The sequence below is a fragment of the Balaenoptera borealis genome (genome assembly GCF_965194805.1).
Source record: "Balaenoptera borealis genome assembly, chromosome: 2".
In the NCBI taxonomy this organism is placed as follows: domain Eukaryota; kingdom Metazoa; phylum Chordata; class Mammalia; order Artiodactyla; family Balaenopteridae; genus Balaenoptera; species Balaenoptera borealis.
In genome coordinates, this window is record NC_138867.1 from 65,303,224 (window position 1) to 65,326,190 (window position 22,967).

Sequence of the window (22,967 nt, forward strand, 5' to 3'; positions counted from 1 at the left end):
CTTCAGTAGTTGTGGCATGTGGGCTCAGTAGTTGTGGCTTGTGGGCTCTAGAGTGCAGGCTCAGTAGTTGTGGCACACGGGTGCTCAAACCCGTGTCTCCTGCACTGGCAGATGGATTCTTAGCCTCTGCACCACCAGGGAAGTCCCAATATCATACTGGTTTTTTTTTTACTTTTTAAATTTATTTATTTATGGCTGTGTTGGGTCCTCGTTTCTGTGCGAGGGCTTTCTCTAGCTGTGGCAAGCGGGGGCCACTCTTCATCGCGGTGCGCAGGCCTCTCACTATCGCGGCCTCTCTTGCTGCGGAGCACAGGCTCCAGACATGCAGGCTCAGTAATTGTGGCTCACAGGCCCAGTTACCCCACGGCATGTAGGATCTTCCCAGACCAGGGCTCGAACCCGTGTGCCCTGCATTGGCAGGCAGATTCTCAACCACTGCGCCACCAGGGAAGCCCTATCATACTGTTTTGAATACTAAAGCTTTGCCACACAGTTTGAAACCAGGAAGTGTGATGCCTCCAGCTTTGTTCTTTCTCAAAATTGCTTTGGTTATTCAAGGTCTTATATAGTTCCATACAAAGTTTAAGATTGTTTGTTCTATTTCTGTAAAAATGTCATTGGAATTTTGAAAGAGACTGCATTGAATCTATAGACAGTTTGGGGTATTATGGACATTTTAACAATATTAATTGTTCTGATAAACATGGGATATCTTTCCATTTATTTATGTCTTCTTCATTTTCGTTCATCAAACTCATAGTTCTCAGTGTACAGATCTTTCACCTCCTTGGTTAAGTTTATTACTGTTTTTTGTTTGTTTTTGATGCTATTGTAAATGGAATTGTTTTCTTTATTTCTTTTTCAGATATTTGTTGTTATTGAATAGTCTGTTCTTTTCCCATTCATCTGCAATATTCTCTAAGTCACGAATCAAGTTTTTTATATATGTATGGATCTGTTTCCTGGGCTCTTCACTACAATCCATTCATCTAATTGTCTATCCTTGCACCGTATATGCTTTCTAAAATTCTTTGCCCTCCAAATAAGTATTGATGTATGGTAGATTAAGTCCCACCCCTTCTTCAGGAATGTCTTAACTGTTCTTGGCCTTTTGCTCTTCCATGTAAATTTGAGAATCACCTTATAAAGTTTCATGAAAAGCCTGTTGGAATTTTTATTGTAATTTCATTGACTTTGTAGACTGCAAGAATTGACATTTTTACAAGAATGACTTCCTATTCAAGGATACAGTATATATTTCTCCATTTGTTTGAGTCTTTTTATTAACTTTCATTAAAATTATATCATTCTCTCCACATAGTTTTTTGTTAAACATAATCTTGAGTCCTTTTGTTTTGTATTGTTATTGCAAAGGATATATTTTTTATTGTAAAATTAAAAATAGCTATAGTGAGTATATAAACATATATGTACAGTTTAAGGAGTAATTATAAAGCCATCACTCATGTAACCTCCATCCAAATGAAAAAATGAAACTTTGTACTATAAAAGTTCCCTCTGCCTGTCTTCAGTAATATCTTCCTTTCTCCACCCTGGAAATATTCACATTCCTTGCCTCTCTTTATAGTTTTACTACCATTGTATGCATCTCCAACTAGTTTAGTTTTGCCTGTTTTTGAACCTTGCAAAAATGGCATCATACTGTATGTATTATTATAGACTTCTCTTGGTCATTGCGATTTTGTGATCCATTTTAATACATCTAGCTGTTTTCATTCATTTTCACTAATATATATTTAATTGTATGAATATACTACAATTTGTTTACCTATTCTACTCTTACTGGGTATGTCTTATTTCCAATTTTTGGTTATTAAAAACAATGCTGTTATAAAAATTCATGCTCATAAGGTTTGTATGTATCTTCTGGGTCAGAAGTTCATATATATATATATATTTTTTTTTAATTATTTATTTTTAATTATTTATTTATTTATTTTTGGCTGTGTTGGGTCTTCGTTTCTGTGCGAGGGCTCTCTCCAGTTGCGGCAAGCGGGGGCCACTCTTCATCGCGGTGCGCGGGCCTCTCACTATCGTGGCCTCTCTTGTTGCGGAGCACAAGCTCCAGACGCGCAGGCTCAGTAGTTGTGGCGCACGGGCTTAGTTGCTCCGCGGCATGTGGAATCCTCCCAGACCAGGGCTCGAACCCATGTCCCCTGCATTGGCAGGCAGATTCTCAACCACTGCACCACCAGGGAAGCCCAGAAGTTCATATATTTTTCTAGGTCAGTGGTTGTTAAAATGTGGTCTGAGGACACCTAGGAGTCCCTGAGACCCCTTCATGGCTACTAGGAGGTCCTCCCTTTTCCAAATATATATCTTTCTGAGTTCAAATATTCTTTATATCCTTCAGCCAAAACAGTATACCACAACATATTGAAAGCAGAAGCGGATATGAGGATCTAACTGTCTTCTATTAAGCAAACATTAAAAAGGTCTTTAAAAATGTAAAATAGTAATTGTTTTGTAGAAGATAGTTATTTTACAAAAATTTTGTTATTTTTGCTAACATGCAATGGATTTATTATTTTTAAAAATGAATTACATAAATATTTAAAATCTGTATTAATTACTGATACAGTAAATAGCTATGACCCAAATAAACAAATGCTATTTGTTGTTCTCCACAATCTTTAAGAGTGCACAAGGATCCTGAGTTTGAGAACTGTTCTTCTAAGGCATGGTCTTCAACCTGGTTGCACTATTCAAGATGTATACAAGGTACAGATAATTTAAAGAGTCTGTTTCCAGATCCCTAATGTCCAAATGTACTGTGCCTAGCTTCATATAGCTCTCCTTTCCTACCTCCCCCTTCACAAGTGACAGTCTTGCCAGAGTTGTCTTTGCCTGACACCTTCTGGTCAAAACAAAAAGTGCCAGCCTCAAACTCCAAAGAACAAATAACTTAGAGGAAAACCTCTGAGACCACAGAGGAGCAGTTTTTTTTAGGAAATGCTGCTTCACCAATGCTCTGGATGCCCCTGACCCCTGTTGTATGGGACAAAAAGGGCATTGACTCCAAGTAGAAGTCATGATTCGTATGAGCCACGCTGACACAGTTATTTATTTTACAAGGTTAAAAAAACTATATCAGTATTTTTTTAAAGCTCTTTCAATAAGTTACATTTCAATTTTATACCACTAATAATTGTAACTTATAAGACTTAGATCTTATGGTCACAGGAAATTAAAATGAATATTTCAACTTATACACACATTTTTGTTGCAAAGAATTATGAGAATTGATTAAAAAAACTTTCAAGCATAAATACATGTTACATTAGGATAAAATTCTGGGGAGGGGGTGGATTGGAAATACAAATACAAGGGTAAGGAGTGATACAAAATTTCCCATTGTTAAAGAGAAGCTTGTTTGTATATTTTTTAAGTGAATGGTGGTACATATCAAAATCACTATAGTGTTTAGAGCCTATTGGATACATTTAAAAGAATGATGTAACAGTTAAATCTATGTCAAAACTTTAACATGCAGGAATAATATCCTATGTACTTAAAGGAAATTTGATGAGAAATTTTAGCTGTCGAACTAGAAATGTGTGAGGGAATACATACTTTAAAAAACTTTTATGTGCAGTGTTCTGAGGCTGGAGATAGATGGGCTCCAGGCTAGGCATTTATAACTGGCCTCTTGTTTACATTTCTCGTTGAGAAAAAGATGGGCCTTAGGCCTGACACTTACAACTAGCCTACTGTTTGCATTTCCTGAGACAGGAGATAAGTAGGCTCCAGTTTCGATATTTACAACCAGCCTCCAGGCTTTGTCTCCTGAGGACACTTGAAGGTAACAGTCATGGCAGAAGCAGAGAGGGGCTAAACCTTGTTTGAGTAAAGCATCAAGAGGTCACATATTTCCCATCCTTGGGGCAAGGGAGACACTGCACATGCACAGCAAGGCTCCTTGGGGGTCAAAAAGGAGGAGGCACCACCCCAGAATAGACGATGCCAAGGCCCCCCAAAGCCCTTTGGGCTGGAATCCACCTTGGAAAAAAGTTGCACACGCATGTTGGGGAGGGCCCTAGGGCAGGTCAGGTGTGGGAAAAGAAACCAGATGATTGGCCAAAGGTAAACAAAGACCTGGAGGAACTGCCCTATATAAATGACCTAACAGCCTCTTTACTGCACTCCTCATTAGGGAGGACACCCACACCCTTTCTCTCTGGGTGTGCATCTCTGCCTTGCTTCTGTCTTAACTAAACAAACTGTTTCTCTGTGTGCTCTCCCACTTGTTGTGCTGTGTCTCTAGTAATAAACTTTGTACTTGTTTTTACCATTATTGCCTTCTTGAGAAATGCATTTTTCAATGGGGTAAGAGCCAGGAAAAATTTGCTTCTAGCCTCTAGCCCTTGCTGGCCTAGTGGCTAGGATTCCTGGTTTTCATCCAGGCTACCCAGGTCCAATTCCTGGGCAGGGAACTAAGATCCTGCTTCAAGCCACCGCTCACTGCTGCTGCTTCTCTGAGATCAATACTAGCAAAGAGATTTGAGGACTAATAACGTAGAACATTGACAAACATGTAGGTGTTCACAGGATCCAACCTAGTGATAGGAAAATAAGGCATGTATCTGGACCAGTGGAATTCAGTGGGGTTGGAAGGTGGGGTTATGCATATTTTATCTTCTACTTTTTGCTGGTATTTGAATGGAGTCCTTATGTCAGCAGTTCCTCCCAGATAAAGGAACTCATTAAACTGCTCCACTCCAGCTCAGACCAGCACTGTGGCCTTGAGCCCAGGGCTCTGCCAGCGTGAACGGGGGAGGCCTGGTTTGCTCAAGAGCAAGGCACTGATTAGCAGTTAATATGAAATGCCTTTGAGGGGCACAGACGCAGGTTAAGACAAATGAGAGGAGGAACTGAGGAAGGCAGAAGACAGGATTTAGGTTGAATTCAGGCCTATTTGAAATAAGAGCTGTTACAAGCACATCCAGGAAAAGAGATCATTCAAGAAATATTTAAATTGTTTTGGATCTCTGTCTTACACAGACAAACACACTCACATTTTTTTTTCTCCTTTCTGAGTATCTCAACCCCAAACTCCCCCCACTTCTAGCCCACAAAATGCTCCAGATGACTTTGCAATGAAGACAAAAATAATTCACTTCATCTCCCTTCACATTCCATCACTAATTCAGCAGCTATTCTTTTTCAAGGCAGCTATCGTAGCTGAAACTTAGACAATCCCAGGGCTGGGATCTTCCTTAAAGAAGAAGCATTCTTCCTGCTCATGTGAAAATTCTGTTTCTGTGACACCCCGTTCCATGTCTCATTCACCTCTTGTACCAGGACAGCAGAGACTGCTAGTTGGCTACGTCAATACCTTTCTCCCTTTCTGAGAACTCTCAAACCAGACAAGGTCAGCCCAAGTTAAGAACATTAAAAATCAATCTCATTTATGAACATACATGGAAAAGTCCTAAATGAAACACAAGCATCACTTTCACTTCATTCCATTGGCCAGAACATACAGTCACATGACCACATCATGTTGCTAAGAAGACTGGAAAATATACTCTCCTCCAGGCAGCCTTGTGCCCCACCAAAACTGGTTTTAAATTCTCGAAGAAGTCATTTCTGTCTCTCTCCACTCAGCAACAAGATCAAGATAAGCAAGCTTCCTTACTGGCCCCCTGCGTGATATGCATTTATTTCTACTTTACCCTTACACAAAGAGCTTAGCATTTTGCAGACCCAGATTTAGAGAGAAGTCTTCTATTAGACTCTGAGATGGGTTTTGTCACCTATCCTCCTGCATTAGACTCAACTGTCAAAACTGAAATTTAAGTTTATGAGGATTTGAATATGCCCTGAAGGAAGAATATGGTTTCTTGTTTCTTCTAAATTCCTACTTTCCTTTCTCTTTTGATTTTTTTTTTTTTTTTTTGGCCACCTCAGCAAGACAGTTATATAATTTTAAAAACATTTACTCCTGCCCAAGTGGAAGTTCACTCTGGTATTTTTAGAGGTTTGTTTAATAAAACTTCAAAGGACAGCTAATCTTCATCTTATACAAATTATTTCAGAGAACAGAAAAGAAGGAAAGTTACACAACTCATTTTAAAACAGTTGTTTAATTGTGACACCAAAACCAGGTGCTGACAAGGTCAGCACAAAAAGAGAAATTTAAAAATCATTCTCACTTATAAACACTGGAATTTTCAGTTAAATAGGCTAATAAGTTCTCTTTTGTGCTTAAAACGTGATTTAAAAACATAGATGGAAATGTCCCAAATAAAACATAAGCAAGGGACTTCCCTGGTGGCACAGTGGTTAAGAATCCGCCTGCCAATGCAGGGGACATGGGTTCGATCCCTGGTCCTGGAAAATCCCACTTGAGCAGAGCAGCTAAGCCTGTGTGCCACAACTACTGAAGCCTGCATGCCTAGAGCCCGTGCTCCGCAACAAGAGAAGCCACCGCAATGAGAAGCCTGCGCACCGCAACGAAGAGTAACCCCCGCTTGCCTGCAACTAGAGAAAGCCATCGTGCAGCAACAAAGACCCAACACAGCCAAAACAAAAAACAAAAAACAACCATATGCAAATCCAGTCCAATAGTGTATTTAAAAAGAACATGATTCCAAAATAATTCAAGGATGGTTGAATTACACTGATAGATTTTCTAATATTAAACCATCAATTTCTTATGGCAGCTTAACTATCTCCTTTAAATATTTTGGGCTTCTATGGACACTCATAACCTCGGGGATTTACCTTTTATCTCAAGTAGCAATAGCGGCGGAGGCTGGAGGAAAGGAGGTCAGCAGAGGGGTTAAATGAACAGGAGACCTTCCCAGAAGGAAAGCGATACCCATTTTTAGGATCATTCTAGCGTAGGGAGTTAGAGAAGCCCGAGGGGCCTCTGGAGAAGGAGGTCCCGCCGCAGGGTGCAGGAGGGGCAGACCACTCTGTCTGATTGTGCGGGTTGGCGATGGCGTGACTTCGTGGGTACCAGTCACATCATACTCGTTGTGGATTTGGGCATTTATTACAACCATCTTGAGGCAGATAGCAGGACAGTATCCTGGAAGGAGTGTCTGTTTCTAATTCCTACACAGGTGCCACTGGTCTACCTGTACTGCTGAGGAGAGAGTCTGACTATAGCAGGGCTGGGATAAGATCTGGAGATGGGCCAGCCCTGCCTGATTCTGGAATTAAGATCTGGGTGTCAGAGCCAGACGCTGTACAGCAGGAGGTCCTGGGGGACCAATGAATCCTGAGCTCCAGCTCTTCCTGGACTTTTCTTCTCAACTGGCTCTGCCAGGAATCTGCTTCATCTGGTATACTCACTGCCCGTTCTGGGCCGAGGCTCCTATCTTTGGCGCCTGCTGGCCTCAGCATTCTCTCTTCTCTGCCTCATCACGGTACCCCACTGCAGTCTCCATAGCCTGATTTTCAATAAGTGCCTTGGAAATCTATAAGCGTAACTGTCTTACTAAGAAGTAATTACTTTGGCATTTTCCAGGGGGAATGCTTCTGTCCATAAAGAGAAAAAGATATGAAATGACTGGCAGCACACTGTGCAGACATTTAAAAGCCTCTTGGGGGAAAAAAGAAACTCTTAGAGTTGTCAGATTATCAACTGATCAAAGCTACAAAGATGTTTTTGGGGGAACCCAAGATACAAATAAGAATCTCTTTGAGGAAATGGCCTTAAAGATGCAATCAAAGGGCTTGAAGGAACAAATCAAAGGCCAGTGGTAAATCCACTTGTTATTTTAGGCCCCAAGAACAGGAATATAAAAACCGGGATAAAATATTAGAATGCAAGAACTCAGTGGACATATTACTCATTTTTACAAGGACTTTTGCAAACTTTCAGAGTTGAAAAGAGCCTTTAATGAAGTTAATTTTAGTAAAGGGACAAAACCTGGATTCCCAAGGGTTAAAAAAGAATATACTGGACTTAAGAGACTTGGACACTTACAACTGGGAGCAGAAAACTGAAAGGAGCTGAGTGATACAATCAAACATCGTCAGAAATTTCCAGAAAGACACAGCAAGTGCTCTTGCTCACAAAGAAAATGAAATGCAGGTTTTGAGTAATGGTATTGTGCAGCTGAAATAGCTGGCAGGTGACCAGACTGAGAAGTTAAAAACAGATGATAGATGGCTCACGAAAGGAGCCTTTGTTAACAATAGTTGAAAAAGATAAAGGCCATTTCCAATCTAAACTAAATGCTGAGATGCTAACTCGGCAAGGGCTGGAAAACAGAGATGTTGGAACACGAATCTTGCTGACTTATTTAAGCCAAAGTTCTACTGGAAAATGACTACAAAACTTTGCATCAGAAAGCTGATATTCTTAATAAACTCTTGGGCAGAAAGGCAGCATTCTTCCAAAGAAGCTGTTTCAGGAAGAATAAGACAAGGAAGAGAGAGAGCAGAAATACCAGCTAGAGAGTAAGTAAGATTCCATAAGCAGAAAATTCAAGAAGTGGAGGATGAAGTACAGAAAACAAAGATCTTACAAAACCCAGATTTCCCTTCATGATAAGAAAGGTCATGACAGCTGGCTGATTGCACATACTGCAGAATGAGCTCTAGCGAGAAGAGGTAAGCTGCTAGCCCAAGACCGATACTAATATGTGTGCATCAAAGGACAGTAATTTTTCAAAAGTCAGTGAATGTCCAGCCAACCCCAGGAATACCGTAATGATAGAAACTTTCAAAGAGAGAGTCACTAATCCAAGATCAGTCTTTTGGTCCACCCGTTGAAACTAGTGAAAGCCTCTATTTTATTGGTATTGTTTCTACCTGGAATCTCTTACTCTTGTCTTAATGGCATAGATCTGTAAAAGTGAACCTGTGTGTGTCATTGGTCCCACAGCTGATCCTATGAGGCCATTTCAGGTATCTGAACTAGTATCTATTTCTTATCTGCATCTTGGTAGAGCTTCATCAGTAAATCTTACCAGGGAAACTCACCACGACCTCACATGTATTCATTCATTCCACAAATATTTAGGTATCTTTCATGAGTCAGGGATTTTACAAATGTCAGAAATACAACAAAGAACAAGACAAAAATCTTGCCTTTGTAGAGCTTACATTTTAACAGAGAAAACACGTAGGTAAAAAAGAAATTAATCATATAATGCCAGGTAGGGATAGGGTTACAAAGGACAACTAAGCAGATTGAAGGGGTAGTCACGGGAACACCACTTTACATATGGCGATCATGGAAGGCTGCATAAGGAGATGACATTTGGGTAGAGACATGAGTGGAAAAAAGGAGCGAGCCGTGTGAAGATCTGGGAAAGATCCTCCCAGGCAGAGGGAATAGCTGTGCAAAGGCGCTGAACCAGAAGCATGTTTGTTGTGTTAGAGAAACAGCAGGAGTTTCAGAGAGTACTGCGTGTCTGAAGGCTGAGAGCTGAGAGGTGAGAACTGAGAAAGAACATCCTGTGTTCTCATATATATGAGAAAATAAAACTTCTAATGGCTCCAATAAGGCAAGCAGGGAGTTATAAGTGAAGACGGTAGAAGGGTAAACCCCTACCAGATGCTATTGTACATTATGAGTCACGTTAAAAAGTTGAAACTTTAGTCTTAATAACATATTACTATCATATGTTGAGTCCTTACCACATGTCTGTCAATGTAGTAAATACTAGGATTTTTCTCACTTGATCCTCATAAATATTCTATGAGTTAAGAATCAATGTTATTTCAATGTTAGAGATGAGGAAACTGAGTCACAAAGTGGATAAATCATTTGCCCAAACACCCAGAGCTACTAAATAGCAAAATTGGCATAGGAACCAATATCAACTTGAGTCCCAAGCCTGAACTCTTATCCTCCACTATTCCACATTTTTATTTATTTATTTATTTATTTTTGGCTGCGTTGGGTCTTCCTTGCTGCACACGGGCTTTCTCTAGTTGCGGCGAGCGGGGGCTACTCTTCGTTGCCGTGCGTGGGCTTCTCATTGCGGTGGCTTCTCTTGTTGCAGAACACGGGCTCTAGGGCACGTGGGCTTCAGTAGTTGTGGCTCGCGGGCTCTAGAGCGCAGGCTCAGTAGTTGTGGCGCACAGGCTCAGTTGCTTTGCGGCATGTGGGATCTTCCCGACCCAGGGCTCAAACCTGTGTCCCCTGCATTGGCAGGCAGATTCTTAACCACTGCACCACCAGGGAAGTCCCTGTAAAGCTGTTATTTTAATTTTATTTTACTTGGCCGAGCAGCATGCGGACTCTCAGTTCCCTGACCAGGGATCGAACCCTCGTCCCCTGCATTGGGAGCACAGAGTCTTAACCACTGGACCCCCAGGGATGTCCCTATTCTGCACTTTTAAATGATCTATATGCATGTAGTATAATGGAGGCTATAGAGTGGGAAGGAAACCCATTAGAGGCGGGGGTTAAAGGGAGAGGGGATGGTAATGGGATCTTGGTAATAACAGTGGGGTTGAGAAGAAAGAGATGGGCTTGAGAGAAGTTTAGAAAGTGGAATGATTGGGATTTGGTGTTTGATTGGATCCGAGGAGGGAGGGAGGAAGGGAGGGGGTGGGGGGAGTCAAAGATGATTTCCAGATTTCTGGTTTATGAAACTCTGTGGTTACCATTTAAGGAGACAAGAAACCAAGCAGGAAGGGCAGTTTGGGGCTTAGGGGGAAGATGATGAGTGGTTTTAGATTAAGGATGGTGGAATAAGGACCTCTGAAAATCCACTCCTCCATGTAAGCAACAAGATCAATGACCAAAAAAAAAAAAAAAAAGTCAAAATCAACTTTTTAGAACTTGGAAATTAACCAAAGGCTTGCAAGAATCCAAAAAGCATTTATTCAAGAAAAACGACGGAATCTCAGTAGAAACAGTGAGATTTTTACTGGGGCAAGAAGGCAGATTCTAGCGGTTTGAAGAGTGAGCAGGAGTGAGGAAACCAAAATAGTGTTCAGCCCTTTGCTTGGAAAGACAAGAGAGATGGGGCTTTAGCTGGAGGATGGGTAAGGACGCAATGTTCTTTTTTATTTTGTAGAGATGTAAATAGTGCAATGTAGCTGGTAAAAAGCCTGGTCTTTCAGGAGGTGAAAAGGCCTGGTATCCTGATAGGCAAAACAGCTGAAATCTGACACCTAGAGACAAGCTACTCAGGTTCTTCTTAACTTTATTCTTGGCTCCATTTCACTGTTTGCCCTTTTTGCTCTAGAGATAGAAGCTTGTCTTTAAAAATTAAGAAAAAAGGCAGAATTAATGACCAAGAAACATCATTGTGAGGGAAGATTATTTACATCATTCAAGTTCTGTGCAATTCTTTTAATGTAGTTATATAATCATTAGTCTTATCAATTACCATAAAGGTATGCCAGTGTTGGGTTTATAGCATGTCATCTTGACAATCTGTCTTCAGAGCATCCTAGGGATTTTCAAACACCATATGCAGGAGTTGGAAACTGCTTGGTCTAATTGGGCAAGCATTGAGTTCTAACTGAAAACCAGGGCAAACAAGTCTAGAGATCTAATGTATAAGCATGATGACTATACTTAATAATACTGTGTCAACCAGAAAATATGCTAAGAGAATAGATATCAGGTGCACTCACTGGACAAAATGCTAACTATGTGAGGAGATGATATATTAATTTGCTTGACTCTAGTACTTATTTCACCATGTATATCAAATCATCATGATGTACACCTTAAATATATATACAATTTTTATTTTAAAATATATAAATAAAAAATAAATCTATTCATTAAAAAAAAACAAACAGAGGAAGGACTCTACTTAGAAATGGAAATCTACTGGGAGGTTTAAAAAGTACTGATGCCTGGGTTCCAACCTAGAAACTGTATTCAAATTTAGTTTCATGTCTTTTAAAGGTCAGTTTTTTTTTCAGTTCAGGATCCAGTCCAGGATCACATGTTGCATTTAATTGTCATGCTTCTTTAATCCCCTTCAAACAAATCCAGTCTTTCTTTGCTTTCATGACTCTGAGCTTTTTGAAGAGTATAGTCTATTTATTTCACAGAATGGTCCTTCAATTTTTGTTCTTCTGATATTTTCTCATGTTCAGATTGAGATTATGCATTTCTAGCCATGAATACCACAGAAGTGATGGTGTGTCTTTCTCACTGCATTCTGGAGGCACAGAAAATTTTATTTGCCCCATTACTGGTGATGTTAACTTCAGTCACTGAAGGGGTACATGCTATTGACATGACTCAACACTGATGTTAATAGGCACAGATAGAGTTTGCCAGCTTTCTTCACTGTAAAGTTACTTTTGCTCTCTCTTTCCACACTCTACTCTTTGGAGGCAAGTCATTAAGCATTGTCACAATCTGCATTTCACCCCTTGTGTCTTCTGACCTCTTGGTTGATTTAAAAAAAATTTTATACATTACAGTTCACTCTGTGCTGGTAAGTTTTGAGAAATGCAGTCATATATCTATCACTCCAGTACCATACAGGTTAATTCTATCACTCTAGAGATACTCTGTGCTTTCCCTAGTTAACCCCTTCTTCTGGAAACCACTGATCTGTTCTCCATCCTTACAGTTTTGCCTTTTCTAGAATGTCTCATGAATGGAATCATTCAATATGTAGCCTTTCCAGTCTGGTTCTTTCAACTTAGCAAAATGCATTTAAGATCCGTCTATGTAACTTTGTGGATGAATAGCATGTTCCTTTTTTCTTGCTGAATAGTTTTCCATCATGTATACCACAGTTTGTTCATCTATTCACCTATTGAGGGACATCTTGGTTGCTTCCAATTTTTGGTGATTATGAATAAAGCTGCTAAAAACATTCACATGCAGGTTTTTGTGTAGGCATAAGTTTTCAGTTCAGTTGGGTAAATACCTAGGGGCATGATTGTTAGGTCATATGGTAAGTCCATGTTTAACATTATAAGAAACTGTCTTCCAAAGTGCCTGTATCATTTTCGCTTTCCCACAGCTCTTGTTCCAAATCTTTGACAGCATTTGCTATTGTCAGAGTTTTTTTTTTTAATATTCAAATGGTATGTCATGGCATCTCATTGTTTTGCAATTTGCCTTCCCTAATGACAAATTATATTGAGCATCTTTTTATGCTCAATGGTTTATTTGCCATCCATATATCTTCTTTGGTGAAGTGTTCTGGTTAGGTATTTTGTCCAGTTTTATTTATTTTTATTTTTTTTAAAATAAATTTATTCATTTATTTATTTATTTTTGGCTGTGTCGGGTCTTCGTTGCTGCGTGCGGGCTTTCTCTAGGTGTGGCAAACGGTGGCTACTCTTTGTTGCAGTGCTCAGGTTTCTCATTGTGGTAGCTTCTCTTGTTGCAGAGCACGGGCTCTAGGCACGCCGGCTTCAGTAGTTCTGGCTCGTGGGCTCTAGAGCACAGGCTCAGTAGTTGTGGCACATGGGCTTAGTTGCTCCACGGCATGGTATCTTCCCGGACCAGGGCTCGAACCCGTGTCCCCTGCATTGGCAGGTGGATTCTTAACCACTGGGTCACCAGGGAAGTTCCTGTCCAGTTTTAAAATTGAGTTTTTTGCTTTCTTATTGTTGAGTTTTAAGAGTTTTTTTATGTATTCTGGGTACAAATCTTTCATTGCATATGTGATTTACAAGTATTTTCTCCCAGTCTGTGGCTTGTCATTTCACTCACTTCAGCAGTATCTTTCACTGAATGAAATATTTTAATTTTGAGAAATTCCAATTTATCAAACTTTTCTTTTGTGGGTTATGCTTTTGGCATCATATCCAAAAACTAATCATCAAATATAGGGTCATACAGATTTTCTCCTGTTTTCTTCTATAAATTTTAGTTTTGCATTTTACATTTAAGTATAAAATCCATTTAGAGTTAATTTTTTTGTAAGGTGTGAGTGTCAAAATTTATTGCTTTTTTTTCATATGGATGTCCAATTTGTCCAGCACCATTTGTTGAAGTGCCTTTCTATCTTTGATAAAAATCAGTTGACTATAGTTGTATGAATCTATTTCTGAGCTTTCTATTTTGTTCCATCTATCTATGTGTCTATCTTTTCACCAATACCACACTGTCTTGATTCCTATATCTTTCGAGTAAGTCTTGATATCAGGTCATGTGAGTCCTCCTACTTTGTTTTTCTTTTTCAAGATTGTTTTGGCAATTCTGGATCCCTTGAATTTTTACATGAATTTTAAGATCAACTTGTCGATTTCTGCAAAAGAGGCAGCTGGGATTTTGATAGAGATTGTGTTGAGTCTGTGGATCAATTTGGGGAGTATTGCTATCTTAACAATACCAAGTCTTCAAATCCATGAACATGAGAGGTTTTCCACTTTAGAATTTTAATTTCTTTCAACAATACGTTGTAGTTTGCCGAGCGTTAAGTTTTGCACTTTTTTTGTTAAATTTTTCCCTGCATACAACCACTGTCATTATTTGCAGCAGTTTTGTTCTATAAGGTCACTGCCAACATTGAATTAGCCAATACTTGAATACTGCTTCTAAGGGAAATGTGGACAAGGTTAGAGTCTTGCGAGTCTCTGGTTACATTTTCCATTTTCATCAGTCAAAATACCATTTGCATTATGTAGGTTTGTTTGCCAACATTCTTGTAAAACAAGCCAGTCTCAGCAGCTGTGAAAACCTGTTCTTCCACGTAACCCTTTTTCTACTAAACGCTTAGCAGAAATTGAAAAATTCTTCCACAGTCTACCTGGCTTCCTGGGCAAGTTTAACGAGTTAAGGCAGGAGGGTGGCCTCTAATTCCAGCTCTCATCATAACTAGCTGTAACTTTGGGCAAGACACTTAGAATCTCCACTCTAAAACTCTGATAAAATAAGACTGTGGATGAGAATATCTCCATCGTTCCACTCATTCTAGAGTTCTATACTTAAAAAAAGGGGGCGGGGGGAACTGGTGGGGGGAGGTTATATGGCAATTTAAAAAGCCCACAGCACCACCTGGTGGTCAAAGAGAAGACAGACTGAGGAAAAGTGTTAATAGACATATCCAGCTACATCTACATTTTGCTTGTTTGAAAATTTCACATTTTCAGACAATTTCTCCTCTAAAATGGCTACACACGTACAATAATACCTATAAAAGCAGTCATACGGCATTATGTTTAAAATCACACCCTGCATAGAATGCCTTGTAAATATAAAGACTCTAACCCTTGAATAGCCATCATTACTGAGCTATCATTATACCTTGGTTAAAACAAAAACAAAAACAAAACAAAACAAAAAACTATTGAGCGAGTAGAAGAATTACACGAAATAAAAATATACTTCATTGTACCAAAAAATCCATCATGTTAAAATTATTCACACAGTTGAGTAAGAAAATGATAGTATTCAATTATAACCCCCCCGAAATAAAATATCTGTGAGTCCATACATATATAAATACATAGGTGAATGAATGAATGAATAAAATGGAGATGTAAATACAGGAAAAGAGACAGCTATTTTTTACAAAATAACTCTAATCAATAAATATAAAAGGAATGAGAGAAATAGAAAATCACCATTAGATTACCACTGTAATAACTGCTGCAGGCAAGATTCACTTCTGTATACTAAAATTATACTGTATAAGCAAACGTTTGAGGAGAAACAGGATAATTTCCTAGTCTCAAAACATCCTCCCCAGGACGTTTATTAATTATAAAGGGAAAGATAGTAACTTTATAGTAGTTTAATTCAGCAGATATCACTTAATGAAGTGACCAAGGTTAACATCACCAGACATAAGACATATTGATATCATGTACCCTTTGATATGATTTCTATTCTTGTTAAGGCAAACTGGTTTTAAAAAGAGAGAAAATTCTCTGCATGTTTTCTAAGAGCTTTTTGCTCTTCTTTTTCACATTTCTTTTTTTTTTTCAAGTCATTAAGCTAAGGACACTTAGTAGATAGCAATTGTAAGACAATCCAAATGTGTTTAACATTCATAGTTATCCACTGGGCTTACGGGTCAATAAAGAAAAGAAGACCACTCTGGTGGCTTTTCAGTATCTACAGTAAACTCAAATTTCAGTAAAATTAACAGAAATTTTATTTGAAATTCATTGTATTTGTAGGGAGGAAGGAAATATTTAAATCCCCTTTTGATGAAAAGAGAATTCTCATGGTATCTTGACCAAGCTACCTTCAAACCAGTTTCCAGAAAAATCAAAGACAGGGTAATATCAGATTTATGTCCAAAAGCATAAAAAAAACTGCAAGCACAAGAAGAAAATAGAGAATTCAGTTTCTTTCAAGTATCCATAAAATATACATGAACATTGTTAATCTATTAGGCCAAAGAGAAAATATCAATTTCAAAAGTAGGAATATTATATTTTCTGATTACAACACAATAAAGCTAGAAATTAATTACCAAATCAGGAAAAAAAAGTTTCCTTGTCCTGGAGATTTAAAAAGTATCTTAAATGATGGCTTGAGTCAAAGGGAAAAACCAAAATATCAATCAAAGTTGGACCTTATGAGATGGATTTAAAGCATAAGGGCAATCTCTAGCCTCTGTGGTATCATTGTGTGTGGGTCAGAAAAGTGTTCCTTCTTCAAGTAAAAAACAAGACCATCACAACTGCATCTGTGGATGGTCATGAGGTGATGGCTCTGAGCCCAGCTGGCTGGAAGCTGAGCATGACACTCAGGGAAACTAAAGTCAAAGTGAGTTGGGAGCTGTGAAAGAAAAAAAATGTAAATTTCTCTTCTCTAAGGAAAAAAAAACAAACTGCTAGATAATGAGTTTTCCCTTAAGATTAGAAGCAAACTTCTAGTTAGTAAAGTGCCTGCTAGCAAGATTTTGAAGGCCAAGAAAAAGTCTCACCTAAGGAATGTTTTCTTTGGTTGAACTTAATATTCTCAAGGCCCTGACTCCTAAGGACAAAGAGACAAGAGTGAGTACACTTGGTTTAATACTCTTCAATTACTTTTCTATAAGCCACTATAGGATTTCATTGTTTCAAATACTTTAGGTAAATTATGCCATTTTAAACAAGTTCTTGTAAAGAGTAATTAAAGTTTTATATCCCCTGATGTAAATGATTCAGGAGCAAGCTTACTAAGTCTGTCTTAAAGGATGCCTGAATTCAGGGCATCCTCGTGGTCCAGTGGCTAAGACTCCACGCTCCCAATCCAGGGGGCCCAGGTTTGATCCCTGGTCAGGGAACTAAGAGCCCACATATCGCAACTAAAGATCCTGCATGCGGCAATGAAGATCCCACGTGCCGCAGCTAAGACCTGACTCAGCCAAATAAATAAATAAACATTTATTTTAAAAAAAAAGGATGCCTGCATTCCAAGCCAAGAAAAGTCTCAATTTGTAATTGTGTTGTTAAGAAACCATTCAGATATTCTCTTACTGCATTAGAATATTTTTTAATGGAGCGATTCCTGATGTTATTTCCCTAAAAATCACAGAAAGATTGCAGCACTTTTTGGGTTCTATTTTGTAAGGATGACTTTCTTTTGCAGTAGCATCTCTCCTAGAATGGGACCAATAAGGGATCCAGGTGCAATGAAAGAATGGGGACCCTCACCAGGGACGACTTCTCTCAGCCATGCACTTAAGTGTTAGAAAAACATACCACAGTTGAGAACATGTTGTGTATGGTGGGGATGAGAGGAAAGTCAATGAATATGATGAATATGAAAGTCACTGAATGAGATGAATAAAAACCTAGAAAAGGAAGGAAGGGAAGGACTGGTGTAGAGATCTTTCTGGAGTGGGGAGTAGCTTTAGGCTTTGAGTCACCGGGTGGGAGTTTAAGAGGTTTCTACTGTGACTCAAAGGAAACAGAATCTGGGGACAGGCCACAATGGTGCAGTGACAGAATAAAGACCTGGTTGCCAGGATCAGGGAATAAACACCAGAAGCCTGGAGGAGGAGAGATGGAGCCCTAGCTCCTGGTCCCCTTTCCCACCCTCCTTCCCAAGTTGTGTAAGATGTTACTTTCCACCTAAACATCATCTTCCTGGTTTCAGACCTTAACTCTGGTCTCTGAGTTCTGCTTAGTTCCACATTCTCTACCCATTTGCACAGAGGACCACCACCTTCCCTTCCTGGAATCTCTAAAGTTTTCTGCTTTGCTCATGCCCTGGTCTTCAACCCTACTAATTCAGCCTGAGATGGAAGTGCCCACCCTCTCCAAAACGCTTAAGTCTCCTGATCTCAATGAAGAGTCTTTGGACCCTAGGATTATCATTGCCTTATTTGAAATTGGATCACTTCCTCCTGTTTCTTGCAGTTCTCTCCCTTCCCTAAAAAATAGTGACCATGAAGCAACTGAACAACGAATTGCAAAGAAGTTTGAAAACCTCTTAAAAGAAATTAAAGATATTGTTAAACATATGCCAGGTTATGAAGAGAAGGTCATAGAAACAAAAGAATCTTTTGAGGAAACCAATATCTCTGAGGATGTGTCAGAACTTAAAGAAAAAATCAAAGAACTTGATAAAATAAATAAAGTACTATTGGAAAAGCTGCTTGCTAGTTGGGACTTAGGGAAAGAACAGAACTCAAAGAAACAGGAGATGATGTTGGAAAACCAGAACTCCAAGGACACCATGCAAGGTTGTGCAAGGGATTTGGTAAATTGTTCAGAAGAAAAAAGAGCCCTTCATGAAACTCAACTAAGTAAGGAAAAAGCAAAGCACAGATTCCCTCTTGTTCAAGAAGAAAATATCAAACTGAGGGACAACATGGAGCAATTACTACAGGAAGCAAAACACTGGAGTGTGCAACATACTGAGCTCAGTGAACTAATAAAATCCTATCAGAAATCTCAGACAGACATCAAAACTCTTGAAAATAATGGCGCCCATTCCCCAACTCAAACGAATAATGGGATGTCCGCTAAGCATGAGCTGGAAGAACAAGTGAGGAAACTGAAACAAGACACATATTCACTGCATTTGATTGCAGCTTTGCTGGAGAATGAATGCCAAATCTTAGAGCAGAGAGTAGAGCTTCTCAAGGAACTCCATAATCAGAAAGAGGGACCTCTACAAGGGGAGCCAATTCAGATAAACTATGAGCAGAACAAGAAAGAACAGAAGCTATCAGAGGCAGAGAAGGTCAAAATACATAAGCAAAACATGCAAGAAATGTTTCAAAAAGGAGACCAATTCTGTAGAAGCCTGGATGTTTGTCATAAAAAGAAAGCTCGTAATAATTTGTTCAATACTCATATTGCAAGAAGAGCTCTTGTAGGAAAAAAGAGGCCAGCAAGCAGCCTAAGTTAGAAAATACCAAGAGTAGAAGAAAAGGCAGTTCTTCAAAAAACTACAGTATATCCAGCTCCAGGCATGTCAATCATCAAACCTAGGATAGACCTTTCGGTTCAACCAAGAAATAGCTATGGAACAAGAAGATTAACATTTAACATTATTCATTACATCAGTGGTTAGGTAAGTTTGGTCTTTAATGATCATCAGTGTCAACTTTTGGTCACATTTGTCATCTTTACAATCTGTTTTTGTAGTTATTAGATAGAGATCCTATGACACTTAAACCAAAAGTGAGAATTTACAGGTCCAAATAAGTAAAGATCTAAATAAAAACCACAACAAACAAAGGAAAGGGTTTTTTTTTTCTTTATTTATTTAGTCATTGTCTTGGGGAGGAAGTTCTGGGGAAAAAAGTATATAACACTTTAACTGTGAACCTTTAAAGCTCCCTTTTCAAATGCATATTCCTTTTCCTATTTATTGATATTATCCACTGAAGTGTGGGCAGTAGTTGAATTAAAAAAAAATTAAAAGCTGATGAGCCACCCCTAAACAGCTTTTCTCTTCTCATAAATCTCCCTATTCCCTGGATCTACTGTTACTAATATTCCTCTCTTGCTCCTCAACTAGTAAATGGTGGGCATACCAGGCAGCAGAGGCCCTTGGGGAAGGACACCTTGGCTTCTTTAGAAGAATAGATGTGTGTCTAGATTTTGTTCCATGCTGGAAAAATTCCTCTCATTACTCCAGGTGGGGGCAGTAGAGTTATTCAGGGAAAAAAGCAATATCTTCTGTTAAGTGAGCTGAACTTTTTGGTTCCAGAAAAGATGGAGCAGAATCATTTCTCCCTATTCCTCCATTAAATAAGCTAAAAACCCTGGACATTATGTATAAAATGAACGTAAGAAGACCCTGAAAGATGGAGAGAAGGAGATGTACTGGCCAGGGACCTTGAGACTTAAAGAACAGCATAGTGTTAAGTTCCCTGAGTTTTCTTTTTGTCTCTTATATATGCTGGGAGCTGATAACCCAGAAATGCCAATGCATTTAGACAAAAAATGCACTTGCACCCACCCCCACAAGCCTGCGTTCTCTTGCTAAGGGATGAGGAAACAGTCTGGCAAGACAGAAACCTTTTTAAAAAACTGCCCTATCTGGCCAAACTGCATAAAAAATGCCATGCCTCCACTCTCAGCCCCATCAGCAAATACTGAGCAGAGACACTAGACTTTCACACTTGCCTGGGAGTAATGAAGCACTCCTCCTTCCTTCTTCTAGGGTGGTACATACAGAGGTGGCAGAGAAGGGACCTTGGAGTTCCACTCCCACCTGATGGTAACAAGGTGCTCCTCCCTGAGCCCCTTCTCCCAGTGGAGTAAAATGTCAGTGAAGGCCACATAGGTAGCCTAGATTTCTATACCCTTCCCCTGCTGGCACAGCATAGCTAAAGCCTGCTAAAACAGAAGATTTAGCTAGGATCCAGGGTCTCAAAGCACAATGCCCCAAATGTCCAGAAAACATAGAAAACTCACTCATATCAAGAATCAGGAAAATCTCAACTTGAATGAGAAAAGACAACAAGTGCCAACAATGGGATGACACAGATGTTGGAATTATCTGACAAGAATTTTAAAGCAGTCATTATAAAAATGCTTCATTGAACAATTACAAGCACACTTGAAAAAACAAAAATAATAGAAAGTTTCAGCTAAGAAACAGAAAATATAAAGAAGAAACAAATGGAAACTGTAGAAATGAAAAATATAATTTGTAAAATAAACTCAATGAATGTGCTCAGTAGTAGAATGTTGAGGTCACAGGAAAGATTCCATGAACATGAAGATAGAGAAATAGAAATTACCCATTCTGACCAACAGAAAAAATAGGCTGAAAAAAACCCACAGTCTCAAGACACTTGGAATAAAAATAGATCTAACACTGGTGTCATCAGAGTCCCCCCAAAAAAGGTAGAATGTGGGCTGAAAAAGTATTCATCAAAAAAATGGCTGAAAATTCTCTAAATTTAGTGAAAGGCATAAACCTACAGATTCAAGAAACAGAGTGAACTTCAAATAGTATAAATTCAAAGAAGTTCAAGGCATTCATAATCAAATTTCTGAAACCTAAAGACAAAGTGAAAATCTTGAAAGCAGTTATAGAGAAAAGACTCATTCGATGTAGGGGAACAATGATCCAAATGACAGTGACTTTCCCATCAGAAACCTCAGAGGCTAGAAGGAAATGAAAATTTTTCAAGAACTGAAAGAAATGTCAACCCAGAATTATTTACCCAGTGAAAATATCCTTTAGGAATGAAGGTGAAATCAATAAATTCTCATGTAGAGGAAAACTGAGAGAATTAGTAACTCATTTCTCATTTGTTGAAAAAGCCCATTTGGTTATATAACTAACCCTCACTTTTTTACATTCAAGAAAATGAGTGTTCCCTCTAGCCTCAGACTTTGTCTTATTCCATTCCCAAACAGGAATTTCACATAGGAGATGCTAAATGAATGAAATGAGAAACTACAACATAGCTGAACCAAACAATCACTTCTTGTATTTCAGCTTGTTCATATGCATTACCTAACAAATTCTGTCAGCATCATTTATCTGTCAAATGTTAAGGGGCTAACTTTCTAGTTCCTCGTCTGTGCACTGATGTTCCCCTGGTACCACAACAAACAAGAGAACTGCAGGATTTTCAAATTTTTTAGAGAAACACTGCAATATGCAACATCTGTTGCACACAACACAAACTCAAGGTAGTCATAGTTTCAACTTTAGATTGATGTAGCACCGTACCCAGAAGTAAAATTTCCATTGGTGAGAACTCAGTCACAAGGCCACACCTATCTGAAAGCAACTGGGAACTGAGGTTTTTAGCTGGATAACTATGTTGCCCAGGCAGAAGAAGAATTACTTTTGGAACACTGTGAGGTGGAGAGAAAATATTTTTTGTTTCTGCACAGTTAGGGCATTCTAAGCAAATTTTATGGAAACTTGAGATCCTGGACTACAAGCAAGCTCTAGAAGATATTTTCCAACCGCATAGATAATAAGTGTTCAAAAGACTTACCTAACTTTAGAGATGTGTGTTAACATTTTAAATTGGGGGTGAGGCCTGGGATTGGGAGACTCCTCTGGGTTATAAAGCTGGAGACACTGGACTTAGATAACCCCTGGAGAGATTTATTGGATTGGCCAAAAAGTTCGTTCGTGTTTCTCCATAAGACGTTACAGAAAAACCCAAAGGAACTTTTTGGCCAACCCAATACATTATAAAAGGGTTATAGTGAGAACCCAGGATCCAGAGGGTTTTTTCCTCTGTCCTTTTAGAGGGGGAGAAGGACAGCTGCCTTTCTTTTCTACATAAAAGCCTGGATTCCTTTTCTCATCATTCCTCCCTTATATTTCAGGCCCTGTTGCATGTAGGGTGACATCTGGTTCTCATCTCTCTCCAAGGGTAAGTATTGGAGCAAGGGGAACTAGCACAATTATTATTATGTAAGTAATAATAATCTGTCTCTGATTTAAAAACCTCACGTGTACATTCAGGATAAAAGAGAGATGAATATTAAAAACCCAACAAAGTCAATCACAATCTCCACCACAGGTTCTATTATGAATGAAGCATAGGGCATGAGAAATTTTCATATGTTGGAAGTACAAAATATGCAATTTGAAATATTGCTCCCTACTCCATAAACATTTCTTTCTCATGTCTGGAATATGTATCACTTTATAAATAATCTAAGAGACA

General features: G+C 38.9%; 2 protein-coding genes and 1 long non-coding RNA gene across 3 annotated transcripts in view; 1 reads left to right on the forward strand and 2 right to left on the reverse strand.

Moving 5' to 3' along the window:
- LOC309622500 (uncharacterized protein) overlaps window positions 1-22,967 on the reverse strand; it is a 161,472-nt gene that overhangs the window by 16,416 nt on the left and 122,089 nt on the right. The gene's annotated exons all lie outside the window — the stretch shown is intronic.
- Window positions 1-22,967, reverse strand: part of LOC309622618 — a 98,270-nt gene that overhangs the window by 15,148 nt on the left and 60,155 nt on the right. Inside the window, exon 2 of the long non-coding RNA XR_014241034.1 lies at window positions 16,803-16,852. This is a non-coding gene — a long non-coding RNA (uncharacterized lncRNA). The remainder of the gene's footprint in view (window positions 1-16,802; window positions 16,853-22,967) is intronic.
- Window positions 16,859-21,039, forward strand: SPZ1 (spermatogenic leucine zipper 1). Its single transcript, XM_082378326.1, has one exon. The coding sequence runs from the start codon at window positions 18,068-18,070 to the stop codon at window positions 19,217-19,219; it is 1,152 nt and encodes a 383-aa protein (XP_082234452.1). The 5' UTR covers window positions 16,859-18,067; the 3' UTR covers window positions 19,220-21,039.

What these genes read in the sequence shown, in the direction of transcription:
- SPZ1 (XM_082378326.1), top strand. Translation starts at nt 18,068, where the DNA reads ATGCCCTGGTCTTCAACCCTACTAATTCAGCCTGAGATGGAAGTGCCC.